Source organism: Lygodium microphyllum, chromosome 21 (assembly GCF_053477565.2).
Source record: "Lygodium microphyllum isolate KBCC chromosome 21, Lygodium_microphyllum_v1.1.10, whole genome shotgun sequence".
Classification (NCBI taxonomy): Eukaryota; Viridiplantae; Streptophyta; class Polypodiopsida; order Schizaeales; family Lygodiaceae; genus Lygodium; species Lygodium microphyllum.
Window position 1 is genome coordinate 85,759,676 of NC_141155.1, and position 18,579 is coordinate 85,778,254.

The following is an 18,579-nucleotide window of genomic DNA, read 5'->3' on the forward strand; positions in this document are numbered from 1 at the left end:
GTTTTGGGGTGGAGAAGTATTTACAAATGTCCATGTGGAGGACATATGAATGCCTACTAGATGCCAAATTGGCCTTGAGACAAATTGATGTACAACAAGTCCATGTCTCCAATATAAGGTAAGACTTGAGAAGCAACATTGATATTGAGCAACGAAGCGTGAGTTAACCACTACAAATCTTAGTTCAAAATAGATCTGTTATGCTACATGAAGCTTCAGCCTTGTTCATGCATCAATCTCAACAGCTTCAAAAGTTCAAAAGGTAGAATTAAACCATAAGATTGAAAAGAGAGAAAATAAGAGTGCGCGCATGAGTTGATAGGCAACTTCCTAACCAGAGAATTCCCACAATCACTGTTAGAATCGATTGTTCATTGTAGGCACATGATGGTTGGATATTAGGGAAGGAATCAACAAAAATTTTGTTGATTTGTTATGTTGTAAAATGATAGATACATGCCCACCAAACTTTTTTTCAAAAAAGGCTAGAGTGGTGGAGCAATATGGTAACAACAACACTTGTTTCCCTAGATATAGGTTGTTTCCAAGTTACCTATTGATTGCATAACTTGCATGCATCCTCATCAAGAGATTTGATAAGGGAGAGTTGAAGTATGGGTTGGCTTATGCAAGTCATCTTTATTCTAGTAATCATCATATGGATAGTTGTAGAAGACTTGAACTTCATTTTTTCAAAGCTAACATGGATTATTGTAATCCCCTTTGAGGAGGCCTAGATGAGATCGTGGTTGTGTGTGCTAATCATTGTCTTTGTTCTCACACTTTGGCCACACACTTCTCTCTCCTCCTCTAGCCTTGTGAATGACCAAGTCAAGTGCAATGTAGGACAAGGAACTTCAAAGTCAACCTAGCAAAACACACAAGTTTAAGAACTTGCATGCCTTTGCACACTTAGAGCCATGACACATATAAGAAAGAATTACTTGCGCAAGTATACATTAGCAAGTTAATTGGTGTTTGGATGGGTTGTCTCTACTCTATGAGACTTCAAATTTGCTTGGATCCACAACTTGCAAAAGTGGAGGGTACTCCCATTCACTTGCAGGAGTTTAGTTGACGTGATGGACAAAGATTGGAGGCCTTTCACTTTCTCTTGAGGCTTTTCCTTTTCTATCTCCATTATCAAGCTTTTTCTCACTTGACATGTTGCTAGGTCCTCTTGCCACAGACTTGCATGTGCTCATTTTGTATATAATTTGGTAGAGGTTTACAAACTTGCATGTGTTGTGTGGCTTAGGGTGGTGCCATGCCTAGCTCAAACTAGACTTTGTGGGAGTTTGGCAAGTAAAGTAAATATGGTGTGACACATCGTTCTCCCTTTGTACTTACTCTAAAAGTATAGTTATCTTTACTTTAAAAGTCTAGGTAAGACATTAGTGTCAGGCGTGACATGATGCAGGGTTTTTCGGTCATAGACCTCTCTCTCTCTCTCTCTCTCTCTCATGTGGCCATTTGTGTACATTTTTGGATTTGCACAGATCTGTGTGTGCCATGTCCCTTAGTGTGAACATGTGAGTGAGTCTGCGCGTGCCATGTCCCTTAGCGTGAACATGTGAGTCAGTTCCAGTGCTTGCGTTAGGTTAGAGTGTAAGTCTTGCAAAGGAGACTTTGTCCAAATTGCTTTAGATAGTAGGCTAGCCTAGTAGTAGGCAGCTCATCAGCCTGCTGTGTGTGCACCAAGAGCAGAGAGCCGACAGTTGTAATTAATATTGTAATTGTTGGGATGCTTTTCCTGATGTCTGCCATTGCCCTTTCGCTTTTTGCCTCGGGGCGAAGGAAGATTTGGGTGTGGCTATGGCGTGACGTGCTCATAGGACGATCCGTCTTCAGTAATCCGCAGCAGCACCGCTTCCTTCTGTAGCAGGTGAGAGCTCCCTCGCCATATTCCGTTTCCAGGTTTTTGCTCGTTTTTCTTAGGAACGTTCTTGCCTGCTACGGGGCAGAAACCCCCCACACCCGCCCCCCCCCCCCCCCCCCCCCCCCCCTCCCGGCCCCCCGGCAATCTTTTTTTTTTTTTTTTACATCTCCCCCTTCTTGCAGATCGGTCTGATCGGTCACCATTCCGCCGTCACTTTTGGCTGCGTCCGCTTTAGGCATTCCAGAAGAGGCATAGCTTTTCGGACAAAGAATATCTGCCATCGGCTGCTTCTGCTTTTGGCAATCAAGAAGAGGTATTGCCGCTTGGACTAAAAATATCCCGGTCCTGCATAGCTTGTTGACAAGATTTAGCGGCAGACGATCACAGCTTGTCGTCTCCACAGGATTTAGTGGAATACGACTGACAAATTTTGTAGGCAAGGATATCAAAGTCAAGAGAGAATCAGCAAGTGAACAGGCTACAGGAGGACACTTAGCAGCAGCAAATCAATCTGGCATTCAAATAAGTCTGAGGAAAAAACCCAGTTTCTAAGGCAATCACATTATGCTCGAGCATTGAAAGACTCGTCCTCCCTTTCCACAGGGGCATTACAGTTCTGGTATTTTTGTAGGAGACAACATCATGTCCACAGCGCGGCGGAAGGGAGATGTATTGGCAAATTCTCTTCCACCTGCAAGAAGAGATCCATATGAAGTTTTGGATGTGCCTCGAGATGCTTCTGAGCAACAAATCAAGGCGGCATATAAGAAATTGGCTCTGAAGTATGCTCCTTATGGTTTCCTTGGTTTTTAAAAGTTTTTGTATGCTCATTTTCATACACATCAACGTTTGATAACACTGTTTTGCCTTTTCGGGGAGGAAAGAGCTTACAGAGTTGGGGGAAGAATGGGGGAACTATTTTATTTGGTTATAAGACCCATGTTTCTGTGAATGATAGACCTGCCTGGGTGAACACTGAATGGCTGCTTGAGTCTGTTCTGGCTGTTTTTTGGTTATTATCTACAATGGCTCCTCTCTTTATTTAAGCGGATGGCTGTTTGGTGTGCTCAAGAATAGTTTTTCTGCATGGTAGTAATGTTCTTCATGCTTATAGGGTCCTGTTAGGCACAATGCTTTGCAATCTCCATGGTGAGCTATCTTCTGAAATTGGGAAGGAAACGTGGCTTTATCCTCAATAGGAGTAGCTAGTACAATAACCTCAAGAAAAGTTAAAGCCACCTATTGAGCAAAAAGCTTATAAGTTGTGATGTGGGTAAGAGAAGATTGGAACTGATCAGAGAAATTTTGATCTCCTTTTGTTTTTCGTTCTTCCCATGGGACTACGGTGTTTGATAACCCTAGATAGCCCTGTAAAGTAAGTCCTCATATTACCCTAGGTATAAGAGTGTGATGAGCCCACTTAGGTCTGACATTGCTGTTCCAAGGACTGTACATGAGAATCCCAAAAGGTGTTCTGAGGGGGGGGGGGGGGGATTTGAAGAGTGGAGTGGGGATTTTTCGGACTTCTTCCATGCTGTGGCATGCTATGCAGCCATAGTGGGGTGGGGGCGGAGATGCCATGGCGTGGTTGGGTGGGGTGAGGGATACTATGTTGCTGCACAGGTGTGTGTGTTTTGGGGGGACGGGAGGAAGGGGGATCCCATGTCACCATTGGTGTGTGTGTGTGTGTGTTTTTTTGGGGGGGGGGGGGGGGTGTACATAGTGGATATTGAAGTGAATGTTCTGTTGCAATGGTCTTACAGTCCAACTCTGACTGGCATTCCTAGTACGTATTATGACCAAAATTGGACGAGCTTGATCAGCTGTGTTCTTCCTCTTTAGGCTCACGTACTATTAGAGGCATAGTGGTCAAAGTGCATGCCAACTCGTGAACTTTCAAATAAATGAAAGAAACGTTGATATGCCTTAGGGCTAAGCTGATGTGTTTCATGTGTACACTGAGCAACATAGCAGGGGACTTGTAAAGGTGGTGTTTATTCTCAATGGCATTAAAAACAAGGGGTCTGGGGGTGACATCTTTTTTCCTGAGTCTTAAAGGACGTGTTCTAACTTTATTTCAAGTGTGCCTCTGGACTTTGGCTTTGGTAGGGCATGGATAGCGACATAACAGTCAAACATACTTCTGATTGAAGAAGTTCAAAGACTCAATATTCCTGTTGCTGATGTTATGGTTGTTGTAATAGGTTCCACCCTGACAAGAATGTGGACAATCCAGAGGCTGCAGAAAAATTCAAAGAAATAGCATATTCGTATGGTATCTTATCAGATCCAGAGAAGAGGCGACAGTATGATATGGCTGGTTTTGAGGTAATGGGCTTACGTAATCTATTTTTAGATTGTAGCTCTATGTATTCAGATTTAACTTCTTCATCAATCAGGCTGTAGATATTGATGGCCTTGATATGGAGCTTGATCTTTCAAACCTCGGTACTGTGAACACTATGTTTGCGGCCTTGTTCAGGTTGTTGATTCTCTCAGTAATTCATGAGGTTTGGCATTTTTGTTTCTTTTGATTCAAAATTTTGATTTGTGATTGTTCACTTCAGCAAGCTTGGTGTTCCAATCAAGACATCAATATCTGCTTATGTGCTTGAGGATGCTCTTAATGGGACAGTGACAGTTAGGCCACTTCCTCTTGGTAGACCTGTCAATGACAGGGTAGGTTTCTGGCTTAATAGCTGTGGGTTGAAACATGCTCTTTTACCCAAGGAGTTAAATCCACTGATTTGTACTCTGCTTTTTTGAGGAATTATACAGGTTGAAAAACAAAGTGCTCATTTTTATGGAGTAACAATTTCAGAGGAACAAGCTGTTGCTGGAATAGTGGTGCGGGTAACATCCACTGCTCAAAGCAAATTTAAGGTGGGTTGCAGGTTCATACTGTTCGCAGCTGCTTCTGGTTTGCTTCACAGACCTGACGTACTCCATATATCAATGACGGAATGAAAGAATTATATAGTATCTTACTGTTGTCAAATAGTAGGCAGTACATGATGTTTTTGTGAACTGCTATGTTTCAGCTTCTTTACTTTGAGCAAGAGGAGAATGGTGGGCTGGGTTTGGCTTTGCAGGTAAAGGCATACTTTGAATGCTTATCATGCCTTGGGATACATTTTTGGTACTTGTTACTGATAGATACATGTTGTGATTTTTGGTTTACAACTCATTGCAGTAGGTTCCTTTTGAGCTCAAGATGAACATAGTACTGTGAGACCTGGCTTAGGGCTACCTGAGAATGTTCTAATTTTAGCTTTAGGATTTTTTTCTTCCATTCCTTGGGCTAAAGCCCCATATGCCTTCTTTTTCAAATTTTCATTGCTGAGGCTGAAGTGACAATGGTCACATTACATATAGAGTCAAAAAACTGGATCGTTTGGGAGAGAGGGATGTTATTGATTGTATATATTGAAAGTTTAATAATATGGAGTTGCAGATTCAAGTGTTCACACATCACTAAACAAGCTGCTCTTAGGTTAACACATTTGGCAGATTTAGTCAGTATAGAGACCTGGTGAGGACATGGACATTTTTGCGACCATCCAGGATGTAACGTGACCGCCTATTGGCTGTCCAGGCACGTTTTTAGCGGTCCATCGAGAGACGAGTCTAAGCGACACCGCCCGGCACTCTTGTGGAATGTTACGGGGTTTGTTGCTTAGGGGTTTTCGAGTCCACCTCGCAACGGAATGTTTGCGGCCGAACCCACTAGGATCGACCTAAAACTTGAGTTTCTAGTGGTTAAGGTTTCCTGACAGCATTCTAGTGCCACGTTTTGGACATCCTACTTTATGCAGAGATACCCAAGCTGAAGCAGACCCTTGCCGCACTTGGTTCAAAGAGAATGGGAAACGAGAGGGATGCGACGCTCCACCTCTCTGCCCATAGGGCATAACCCCATTCTGGTCCCCTAAAACGGCATGAATCAGGGTTCTAACCTAATGATTTCTAAGCATCGTTTGCCAGTAAACCCTAACCTTGTGAGAAGCCTCCCAGTTCTCTGGGACCACCCTGGCGTAAGACAGACCCGTCGGGGGTTCTGTCCTCCCGCTTCCCTCACTTCGCGTATTTTAGTTGTCTACTTAGCCCTATCACTTTTAGGTGTGACATGTAAAAACAACTTCCTTAATTAGCCTTTTAAAAGGACAGGGTTCGTTCATGTAATCTTATGACATTGACACGAAAACAAATTCAAACAGGATCCGTGGAAGTACCTAATATTGGCAATTTATCAGAGATACAAATCTTGTTCAAAAGGGACAATATCCACAATCCTTAAGGATGCACTTTTTTTTCTTACCAAGTTTCTGCCTTTCACTAGTAACAAAGGTCTCTCGAAAATCCATTTCGAGTCACGCTGATCGTTGGAGTAGCACCCGGAGGCAGGGAATTTACGGCCAGAGCCCCCCCTGGCTATTTAGAACTCCCTTAGCTAGGGTTGGCGGCCAGCTGGGGGTGGTTTGGCGTGCCCTCCAAAAGTTCAACCTGATTCACTATGCTCATTTATGAGTTTGGGGTTACGCAATCTCTCTTTTCCCTTTTTTTTTTTCTTTTTAGTTGAAGCAGTGTTTCTAAATTTACAAGCACAAACAAAGGTGCAGGTGAGTGCTTGAGATATCTGCTAAGGTGGGGTCCCTCTCTTGACCCTAGCGTTTGTCCAAAGTTCAACGTGATTCACAACGCTCATTTATGAGTTTGGGGTTACACGATCTCTCTTTTCCCTTTTTTTTTTCTTTTTAGTTGAAGCAATGTTCCTAAATTTACAAGCACAAACAAAGGTGCAGGTGAGTGCTCGAGACATCTGCTAAGGTGGGTCCCTCTCTTGACCCTAACGTTTGTCCTTATTGCCTTAGCAGTAATTTCCAATATCCTCCGAAGGATAGGGAATTTCTTCATTCCGTCCCCCTATGAAGTAATAATAGATTGGCTTAATTTTTTTAAAACCCTAAATAAGTTGAGTTGAGCCCTATCCTTGCATATATAGGGTTCATTTTTATTGAACGAATCTCGAGCAATTATTGGTATTTCGTATGTGTGGTTTACAGTTATCTTCAAGATGAATCTCTAGCAGCGCAACTGAAACTGATCATGATGCCACGCAATTTAGAGGCGTATCTTTCCTAAGACAATGCTACAATGCAGGCCTTTACTTTTGGGAATTCATTTCGATGCGCTTATGCAAAACACAAATAGAGACTTGTATTTTTTTTCTTTTGGGTGAAGGACGTGAAGTTATCAGGCCTAAGGCAAAAGCGAACCACTCCCCTCTGAAGGTTTATAGGGGCCTAATACCTGTTTTAGTATTGCAATGGCCTAGATATACTTAAACGTCATCGTAGCAATTCAGGAATTTCATGTACTTGATTCAAACCATCACTTCTACCTTTCCAATTTCACAAATTTTGTGATGTAAAGAAAAAAAAGTACGATTTTCGCTTAATTGACGAATATGCATAAGTGTTTTAACAATCCATTTTTCAGTACCTTCAAGCATGCTAATGTTAGTGCATAATCTAAAGTATTACGAGTATAATCAATAAGGTCCTTGCTTTTTTTTTTTTTGCGTGCATGAATGCAAAATTTTCCGTGCAATTTACTCGTTCAAAAACATGCCAAAGTGCAAGTAAGCACAATTTCCAATATGATAAAATGATGTAAACTAAATGGTGGTTAGTTATGATAGACTTTTGCAGAATAGCTTTCCCTCCCAATGAAGTCGGTCTATGTCCTTAAGACCTCCCATCAGGGCAGGGTGTATAGAACGCACCTGATTACCAAGTGATGCGGTTTCTTGACCCGTAGCTCCATCGGTTGAGGCGGGATTCGTGTTTGATTGGACCTTACTTCGTTTGGGAGGCATCGTATGATTTGGCTTTTGCTTTGCGGCTACGCACCCAGATTATGGGAGAGGCGGCTTCTCGCGGAAGGGACTCGTCTGCGAGGACCTTCTCCAAGAGGGGGGAGAAAGAAGACGGCAAGCTCCAAGAAGCTCAAAGTTCTTCAAGGAGGAAGAAAAAAAACTATTTCCTTCTCTCTCCCTCTCTCTCTCTCTTCTGTTACTCTCCCTCTTTCCTCTTACTCTTCCTTCCTCTCTCTCTCTCTCTCAGTTTTCTTTTGTTTTCTCTCTAGCGTGAAGGGTCCTCCCTCCCACGCTTAAGCCCTTTTTATAGGGTCTTTGGGGGGGGGGGGGGGATTAGTAATGGAGGCCCTTCCTTCTCCTCCCACGGCACACGGTAGCCTCCCCCTGCCATCTCCAGGGCACGCGGCACCAGTCCCCCCCTCTTGTTGTTGTCACGGCAGCCCCCCCTTGCGCCGTCTGCCAATTGGTGGCATGAGTTGGGGGGGAAATAATGATTATTTTTTAAATTAAAAAGGGGGGGGGGAGAATTATGTTACATTCTTTTCCCCTTAAGGAATCGAGATGTCCTTATCTTGAAAGGAAGTGGGGGTATTGTTGGTCAAGAGTACTCTCGTCAATCCATGTGGTATCTTCTTTTGGAAAGTCCTTCCATTGGATGAGGTACTCCTTGAGGATTCTACTCCTCAATCTCTTTTCTCGAATGTCCAGGATTCTAGTTGGCCAAAGCTCAAGGACTCCTTGGCTTGGCATTACAACTTGTCGATCATCGAGTATATGGCTAGGATTTGATACGTATTTCTTTAGTAGGCTAACATGAAATACATTGTGAACCTTTACGTTCTCAGGGAGTTGGAGTTTGTAGGCATTGGGCCCTAGGCATTTGAGGATCCTGTAGGGTCCTCAATACCTTGGACTCAGTTTTTTAAATTCCCCCAATGATAGGGAACTCCTCTTGGGCCTTACACGAATAAAAACCATGTCTCCCTCATTGAAGAGTCGCTCTTGTCTATTTAGATTTGCATAGGCTTTTTGCCTATCCTTGGCGGCTCTAATGTCTTGTCTAATGATCTTAACCTACTCATTCATTTCCTCGAGCATTTCCTTAGAAGCCTCTACTCTTAAAGTAGGGTCTGAAAAGTTCAATGGGAAATGCCAATCATGCCCATACAATGCTTGAAAAGGTGTCATTTGGATGCTTTGTTGATAGGAAGCATTATAGGCGAACTCTACTAATGGTAGATATTGAATCCATTTCTTGGGTTTGCGACAGCAATAAGCTCTAAGGATATCTTCAATGACTTGATTGACCCTCTCTGTTTGGCCGTCAGTTTGAGGGTGATAGGCTGTGCTGAAACAGAGTTGAGTCCCAATGGCCCCAAATATCCCTCTCCAGAAGTGAGACGTGAAAAGGGAGTTGAGGTCACTAACGATCCTTCTAGGCAACCCATGGAGCTTGAATATCTCCTTGATGAACAGTCTAGCAATATCTGAAGCTTTATAATTTGTCTTGACTAGAATGAGGTGTGCAACCTTGGTGAGCATATTTACTATAACCATAATTGAGTTGTAGGCCCCTTACACTGAGAGTAACCCAACAACAAAATCGATGCTGATAAATTCCTACTTCATTTGGGGGATGTCGAGAGGTTGCAGCTTCCCAGGCATCTTGATATGTTCCGCCTTGATGCGCTGGCAAGACAAACATTCCAAGGGGGAGTCATATGCTTTCCAAAGTATTCTCTGTTTGAGTTTCTTGCTGGAGGGTATGCATAATCTTGTCCTAAAATAGACAAGTCCCTCATTGGTGGAGAATTCTTGATATTTGACCTTAAGTTTCGGGTTTTGGTCCTTTTCCAAAATTTCCTTTATCATCACTAGATATTCCGGATCATGGCTAGCTTCTTCCTTGGCTAGTTCAAGGATAGGGTTGCTGGGCATTGACACCATAGTTGCCAAAGATTCGGCCAATGAGGGTTCTTGCATGATAAGTGAGTTGAGGAACGCCTTGCGACTTAGAGCGTTAGCGACCACATTCTCCTTGCCGGGTTGATACCTGATCTCAAAATCATACTCTTGTAGAACTTTTATCCAACGATGTTGCCTCATGTTGAGGTCGGTCTGGGTGAAGATCCATTTAAGGCTCTTATGGTCCGTGATCAAAGAAAACTTGTTACCAAGTAAGTAATGTCGCCAAAGTTTGAGGGCGTGGATTATTGCTAGCAGTTCCAAGTCATGGGTGGCCTAATTCCTCTCATGGGTTTTTAGCTTCCGCGAGGAATAAGCTACAGGAAGACCTTCTTGCATTAGTACACATCCCAGTGCAAGTGTGCTAGCATCCGTGAGAACTTCAAACTCCTTTCTTAAGTTAGAGAGCTTCAGAATTGGTGCTGTCACCAAGCTATGCTTGAGTTGATCAAAACTTGCTTGTTCAGAGGGTGTCCACACTATGGCAACTTGTTTTTTCAGCAAATTTGTGAGGGGTGCTGCGATTAAAGCATAGTCCTTAATGAAGATCTTGTATTAACTTGTAATCCAAGAAAGCTATGCACTTATTTAATAGTAGTTGGGGGAGACCACTCTTGAACGTCCTTAACCTTGGTAGGGTCTACAGAGATCCCTTCATTTGACACAATAAATCCGAGATATTCAATCTGCCTTTTTAAGAAGGCACACTTTTTCTTCTTAGCATAGAGCTTATGAGTCCTCATGGTCTCAAGGACAATGCGAACTTGGGACTCATGATCTGCCTTCTTCTTGGAATAAACCAAGGTGTCATCAAAGAAGACGAGTACGAAATCATCGAGGTGTGGTCTAAAAATGTCCTGCATTAGCTTGTTAAAGGTGGTGGGGGCATTAGTCAATCCAAAAGACATTACTATGAATTCAAAATGACCATATCTGGTATTGAATGCCGTCTTTGGAATATCCTCATCCTTGACGCGAATCTGATAATACCCTGACCTTAAATCAATCTTGAAGAAGATTTTTGCTCCCTGCAGTCGATCGAGTAACTCATGTATCCTTGGAATGGGGTATCTATTCTTGGTGGTTACTTGGTTCAGGCCTCTATAATCAATGCAGAGACGAAGTGTACCATCCTTTTTCTTTTGAAACAAGACTGGAGCTCCCGAAGGAGAACTGCTAGAGCGTATGTGCCCTTGGTCCAGTAGTTGTTTGAGTTTTTCCTTTAATTCAATGGCCTCAGGAATGGACATCTTGTAGGGCATTTTTGTAACTGGAGCAGCTCCGGGGATTAGCTTAATCTCATGATCCACTTCCCTAGGCAGTGTTAATTCAATCAATTTCTCTGGGAATACATCCACATATTCCTTTAGCCATGATGGTTCTTCATTAGTGTCCTTTGCGTGATTGGGTTTGTTTAGCTTGATCAGGTGGACGGGTAATGTGACATTAATGTAACATTAAAGTGATATTTAATGTGACATTAAGGTCACAAATATTGAATGTGACATTAAAGTGACATTTAATGTGACATTAAGGTAAATCATGGAGAACACGCACGAGGATGACCGTCCGGGCTCTTAGGCGCCCGAACGGGGTTAAGGGGAGCCTAGTTCTAAAAAGAGTCCAAGAATAGTAGGACTCACCAAGGTTTGACGGCTGGCAATTGGATCACGATGGTCTGGCCAGCAATATACTAGGCAAGGTTGGGAGGTGAAAGGAATCACTCGTGCTCACCCATTCTGACTGTTTCTTCTGAGTCATCGGACATTGGTATCAGAGCTGACAGGTTTAGTCGTGTGGATTTGTGGAGTCCTTCAACGAAAAGGCAGTCGACGGGTTTCAGTCGTTCTGCTATTCGTTTTAGTCGACGGGTCAGTTGACGGATTTTCAGTCGTTCCGCTATCCATTCCAGTCGATGGGTTTTGTCTCGTCGACCCATTAAGGACCCGTGAAGCCGCTGGTTAAAAACGCTTGGTGACACGTCACGTAAAACTTGATGTGACGATTATCTACGAAATTTTATGGCGGGGAAGCTACCTTTTACACGGAACGCCGTAGGCTGGATCATGCGCCGCCGAATCTTGGTCCACACCCATCCGTGAACGCACCAACGGATCACACATTCTTTTCCCTTTTCGCAGGCTGAAGCTGAAGCTATTTTCTGATGTGTGTTTGATCAGTCGACTGCGCGTTTGGAATTTTTCCTATCAGCCTCGACTGCACTTGCATCACAAGTACAAGCTCAGCAGAGAGCAAGTTCAAGAAAGGGGCATTGATGGCCTGCGTGATTATTAAAGAAGGGGGCTGAATACTAGTCGTTTCTGCAAAGAAGCTCCATTTCCTGCGTGACCGACTTTGTTCGGGCGATAAAATTTGTTCCTTACTCTTCGGGTTTATTTACAAACCAGCAACAACTGCCTGCCATTAAAATCAGGGAAGTACTTTACTTTGTATGCAAATTTCTTATCTTTGCTTTCCAATTCCAGTGTATTAATGGCAGAAAAAGGGAAAGAGAGAGTAATGGAAGGTTCTAGTTCTGGGGACCACCCTATGGTAGATCCCCATGAACCAGAAATGCAAGAAGAACAGTGGGAAGAATTTTTTGCTACACGAGAGCAATTTGATGATCTTACTGCTCGTGTGCAAGCTCAGGGGGTTCAAATGGAATTTTTAACCCAAACACTCACTGAAATAAAATCTCAATTAACTTTATTATTAGAAAGAAATAAAAATAAGATAGAAATCTCGGATGTCCTATCTTCATCGATAGATTTAGATGTGACTATGTGAGATCCTAAGGAACCCCACCATAAATTGAGGGATAATCCAGTTCTAAAGGATATGAAACCCCCTCAGTTTCACGGGGAGGAAAAAGACAGAAATAAAGATACAATCTTTAATTTCCTCCAAAAATGGGAAGATTTACATAAACTTAAGAATACCCCACCACATCTCCAAGCACTGGAGGCTAGTTTAACTTTGGGGCCCAAAGCATATAAGTGGTGGCGAACTTTAAAGGAGGCAAATAAACCCTGAAACTTGGGCTCAATTTGAATCCGTCTTTTTGAAAGAATTCCTTCCTGAAAATGAAATGGAAAGAAATTGGGAAGATTGGGATTATGTCAGACAAAAGGGAAGACCCCTGCTGACATATCTGGAGGAATATCGTGAGATAATCCTCAAATTGGAAGGAATAGATGAATTTCAAAAGACAAGAGGATTCATTAGGGGACTAGACAAAGCCTGTAAAAAGGAAGTAAAAAGGAGTTCACCTAAGACGCTGGAAGAGGCAATTAAATTTGCATTAATTCATGAAGATAGTACGCGTCCAGGTACACTCACTAGTCTCACTGATACGGAGTCCAAGTCTAAGGAATTGGAAACCTCAAAATTTGTGGGCAAATTTAAAAGGAAAATGCCATTCTTTAAGGGTAAAAAACAACCTTTTGAAAAGAAACCATATGTGAGGTCAAAGTTAAGTCCTGATGACTTTGATAAGGCCAAAAAAGAAAAGTTGTGTTTCAATTGCCTATCCCCTAACCATGCTGCTTGGAATTGCCCTCAAAAGAAAAAGGGGGAAGACAAAGGAAAGGATAAGGACAAGGGCAAGGGAAAAGAAAAACAAATCCATGTAGTGCAGACCTTAGAATTAAAGGGGCATGAAAAGTACAAATCTTTAGAGGTCTTGCATATGGATGTACAACATAAGTGTTGCATGTCAACTTCTATGTGGCAGTCTACTTTTGGGCCACATGAATTACTTAGAGTGCATGGATTGATATCTGGAAAGAGGGTTAGAGTCATGATTGATGACTCTGCCACACATAATTTTATAAATTATGCACTTATCAAAAAATTGAAACTTCCCCAACAAAAGAGTGGGTATCAATATGTTGTTCGTATGATGCAAGGCCAAGACAATAAAATATGGGATATAACGGTATCCAATTTGGAAATTGAGATTCAAGGATATAAAGATAAACTTGATTTCCAAATTATGAACATGGAAAGAGCCGATATTGCTCTAGGGAGGGAGTGGCTATGGGGATTGGAACCATCCTTAAAACGAGGCGCGGCCTTATTACAAGAAGGTCGACCGGTTGCTTTTGAAAGCAAGAAATTAGATCGTGCAAAACAGAATTATTCTGTTTATAAGAGGGAGCTGTATGCAATAGTACATGCAATGAAGAAATGGAGGCACTATTTGTACTGTGCCAAACTTTTGATTTTATCGGATCATGAAAGCATTAAGTGGCTTAATGATCAACTGGATTTACACGGGCGTAAAGCCAGATGGGCCGAACTCCTTCAAGAGTTCGACTATGAGATAAGATATAGAAAAGGAAAGTATAATATAGTAGCTGTTGCACTCAGCAGAATGCCCATCATTAATGAATTGAGTTTTACTCAGTTCACTTCCAACTTGCTTGAATCTTTAAAAGGGAAATGCGAGGTTGATCCGGCATATTCCAACATATGGGAAGTAGTAAAAAATGGGAATCTAAATGAAAGTGCTTCTACTGAGGAAGGAATATCTGAGGATGTTCAACAAGGAAATGGAGCATTAGGGGTTTCTCAAACTCGATTCAAGTGGAAGAATTTTACCATTGATAATGGTTATTTACTCTACAAAGGTAGGGTATGTGTCCCGAAAGATACAGAAATAAGGCGCTAGATACTCTTTGAGTGTCATGATACCCCTAGCGCGGGACATCCAGGAGTGAATAAGACTTATAGTCTTATTAAAAGGCAGTTCTATTGGCTTGGAATGAATAAGGACGTCCTTGACTATGTAGTCAAATGTAATAAATGCCAGGTTAATAAAGCTGAAAGATTGAAAATGGGAGGACTTCTCCATCCACTAGAGATTCCTTCGGGAAAATGGGAGAGTATCTCCATGGACTTTATTGTTGCTTTACCCAGAACACAGAGAGGGCACGACTTTGTGTGGGTGATTGTGGATAGGTTAATCAAAATGGCTAGGTTCATTCCAACTTCAACTGATGTTAAAACACCAGAATTGGCTAGATTGTTCGTAGAGAACATATACCGATTGTATGGCCTTCCGGCAAATATAGTTTCTGATCGGGACAGAAAATTTGATAGCCAATTTTGTCGTGTGGTATTTAGGAAATTGGATACTAAACTTAGCATGAGTACGGCGGATCATCCGCAAACAGATGGGCAAACTGAAAGGGTTAACCAAATCCTTGAAGATATGCTTAGGGCATATGTAAGTAAAAGGCAAACTAATTGGGAAGAGTATTTACCGATAGCAGAGTTTGCATATAACAGTGCCAAGCACTCTTCCACTGGATATAGTCCATTTATGTTAATGTATGGGTTTCAGCCCAGAGCTCCTTTTGCAGTAGGACTGCATAAGGAAAAGGTTCAGGAAGCTAAAGACTTTTTGGAGGATATGAATAGTATGTTAAAATTTGCTCAAGAAAATATTAAAAAGGCTCAAAACCGAGCTAGAGCATATGCAGATCCTCACCGAAGAGACATCTCCTTTGAAAAAGGAGAATTAGTCTATCTTAAGGTGCTTGAACAAACTAAAACTATGAAAAAGGGACAATGTCCAAAGCTTTCACCAAGGTATTGTGGTCCTTTCATAATACTTAAAAAGGTGGCAGAATTGGCTTACAAGCTCCAACTACCTGTTGGTAGTAAAACACATCCAGTTTTTCATGTAAGTAAATTAAGGAAGAAGTTGGGTGTTTTGGATAATCTAATCTTAAATGATGCCATTGAGGAGCTATTCAATGACCAATCTAATCCACATGAACCAGAAAGAATATTAGATGTTCATAATAGACGAACGAGGAATACTATTTATCAAGAATGTTTGGTTAAGTGGAAAGATTGTTCAGAAGAAAGCTCAACATGGGAGCGAGTAAGTACTTTAAAGAAAAGGTTTCCCGATTTACAATTAGACCTTCCAAGTATCGTTTTCGAGGATGAAACCGATTCTTAAGGGGAAGGAAATGTGACATTAATGTAACATTAAAGTGATATTTAATGTGACATTAAGGTCACAAATATTGAATGTGACATTAAAGTGACATTAAGGTAAATCATGGGGAACACGCACGAGGATGACCGTCCGGGCTCTTAGGCGCCCGAACGGGGTTAAGGGGAGCCTAGTACTAAAAAGAGTCCAAGAATAGTAGGACTCACCAAGGTTTGACGGCTGGCAATTGGATCACGATGGTCTGGCCAGGAATATACTAGGCAAGGTTGGGAGGTGAAAGGAATCACTCGTGCTCACCCATTCTGACTGTTTCTTCTGAGTCATCGGACATGTAATCTCTTCCTCATTCCTTGAACTATTCGAGTTGCCTTAGCTAACTGGATCTTTGGTTTACCTGCTTCACCTTGTGTTATAACTAGCTCACCCTTAGGATTCCGAAAGGAGACTTGGCCCTTTCCACAATGAATGTGAGCATCATTGGGGATTAGCCAATCCATCGCGAGTAGACATTCATGGACTCCTAGTTTCATTACTGTGAACTTAACAGTTGTGGGCTCGTTTCTGAGTAGGAATTCCACCTTAGTAGTTTGTTTGGTGCAAGTGATTTCTCGCCCATTTGCTAGTTTGACAAGTAAGGTGGGTGCAGCTATAGTGGCTATCCCTAACCTTCTTGCAAAGGTCGGTGAAATGAAAGAATGAGTGCTCCCACAGTCAATCAGGGTTTTGAATTCCTTACCTTGGTAGTCCGATGGTGTTTGAATCACCGAGCATTGGCAGTTCGGGCCCTTCTTATGGAGGGTGGCATAAACGGTTGCCCTCTCGATCTCGGCTTCCATGCACGGATCTTCTTCTTCATATAATCCTTTAAAGGTAATATTGGAAGTTTTTGGCCTTCCCAATGCTGCACGACTGTGGCCACGGGTAGCCCTGGCTTGGCCTCCAAATTTCCCTTGATGGCGGTTCCTGCCAAGCTTGGGACATTATCTTTTGAAGTGCCTGGGTTCATTGTAGTGGAAACAACGCAGGCTTTGATCACTTCTTTGAGTGGGGGCAAAGTCATTGATTGCATTTGCTCTTGGCTTCTTCCGTTGGCCTTGATCTTGTCCTTGCGTCGTTTTAATTTGAGCTCTTGACATCCCCGTATTTTGGTCTCTGAAAGCCCAAGTTCTGGATTTTGGCTGGGCTTATGGGGCAATAGGTCGTGCTCTTATCAATGCATCTTGTAAATTTGAAGGACTCATTGATTCCAACTGAGTGTTTATTGGCGGATTCAGCCCATCACAAAACTTCGAGACTTGTTGGGGGATGCTCATTGTTGGGGCGTATTTTAGCAAGGAAATAAATTTCGAGTAGTATGATTCTAGAGACAGGCCCAACTGCCTCAACTTAAAGAACTCATTCATCTTTTGAGTTCTATACGCAGGTGGTATATACCTTCCCTGCACTGCTTCCTTTAGCTTTTTCCAAGTTATTGTGCTTTCAGTGACTGCTTGGTCTTTACACCATTGCTTCCACCACAGTCTAGCCTCGCCGGTGAGCTTGAGCTTAGCAATCATGGCTTGGTTCACAGGTGTTGTTTCGGCTGCACTAAAATAGTCTTCCATGGATTCAATCCATATTTCAGCATCAGCTTCAATAGTCTTCCCCTTTTCATCAAATTCTGGTGGTTTAATTTGTTTGAGAAGAAACTTTTTCTCTTGTACCTTTGTTGGGCTCAGTGTGGTAACATGGTTCTGGATTTGCGCTTGGGGATGTATCTGATTACCATGTTAAACTTTCCCGGGTTAGGTTTGCATTTACACAGCCCTATACAACTTAAATCAATGCGCACGTATTTTTCCATTGCAACTATGCAACCATTTAAATGAACATAAAATTCTTATTTAACAATAGGGAAATGTAAGTCTGAAGTACAATTATTCGGGAATGGATAGGGTTTGGCTGAAATGATTTTTTCCTCTCAGGAGTTACATTAACGCCAGGTTAATAATTCCCTATTGGAATGAGATATAGGGACAGAATAGTAGTATGGATTGGGGGAATGGATTCTCAAGAAGTGATAAGTCATGGGAAGGTCAGGAAATCCGTGTTTTTGATAGCCATGGCATTCATTTCACCCCATTACTTTAATTCTCTTTGCTGGTAAAATTTTAACCACCTCTTTCTTGTTCAAAAGGGACAATATCTGCAATCCTTAAGGATGCACTTTTTTTTCTTACGAAGTTTCCGCCTTGCACTAGTAACAAGGGCCTCTCGAAAATCTATTCCGAGTCATGCCGATCGTTTGAGTAGGACCCGGAGGCAGGGAATTTATGACCAGAGCCCCTCTTGGCATCCAAGCGTCCTTCTACGTTCAAACCAATCTGCGGAGAGACCTCTCGTGGTGGGTTGGGTCCACGTTCCCATCACGGCTATTTAGAACCCCCTTGGCTAGGGTTGGCAGCCAGCTGGGGGTGGTTTGGCGCGCCCTCCAAAAGTTCAACCTGATTCACTACGCTCATTTATGAGTTTGGGGTTACACAATCTCTCTTTTCCCTTTTTTTTTTCTTTTTAGTTGAAGCAATGTTCCTAAATTTACAAGCACAAACAAAGGTGCAGGTGAGTGCTCGAGACATCTGCTAAGGTGGGGTCCCTCTCTTGACCCTAACGTTTGTCCTTATTGCCTTAGCGGTAATTTCCAATATCCTTCAAAGGATAGGGAATTCCTTAATTCCGTCCCCCTATGAAGTAATAATAGATTGGCTTAATTTCTTTAGAACCCTAAATAAGTTGAGTTAAGCCCTATCCTTGCGTATATAGGGTTCATTTTTATTGAACAACTCTCGAGCAATTATTGGTATTTCATATGTGCGGTTTACAGTTATCTTCAAGATGAATCCCTAG

At 42.3% G+C, this 18,579-nt stretch overlaps 1 protein-coding gene across 1 annotated transcript in view; it reads left to right on the top strand.

Annotated features, from left to right (window-relative positions):
• Positions 1-1,629: 1,629 nt before the first annotated feature.
• The window catches only part of LOC148018237 (chaperone protein dnaJ 15-like), a 51,083-nt gene continuing 34,133 nt past the window's right edge, over positions 1,630-18,579 (top strand). Inside the window, exons 1-7 of the mRNA XM_087661606.1 lie at positions 1,630-1,885; positions 2,062-2,661; positions 4,084-4,207; positions 4,279-4,361; positions 4,447-4,558; positions 4,658-4,762; positions 4,921-4,971. Of these exons, the coding sequence (XP_087517732.1) occupies positions 2,522-2,661; positions 4,084-4,207; positions 4,279-4,361; positions 4,447-4,558; positions 4,658-4,762; positions 4,921-4,971 (615 nt within the window). The 5' untranslated portion in view covers positions 1,630-1,885; positions 2,062-2,521. The remainder of the gene's footprint in view (positions 1,886-2,061; positions 2,662-4,083; positions 4,208-4,278; positions 4,362-4,446; positions 4,559-4,657; positions 4,763-4,920; positions 4,972-18,579) is intronic.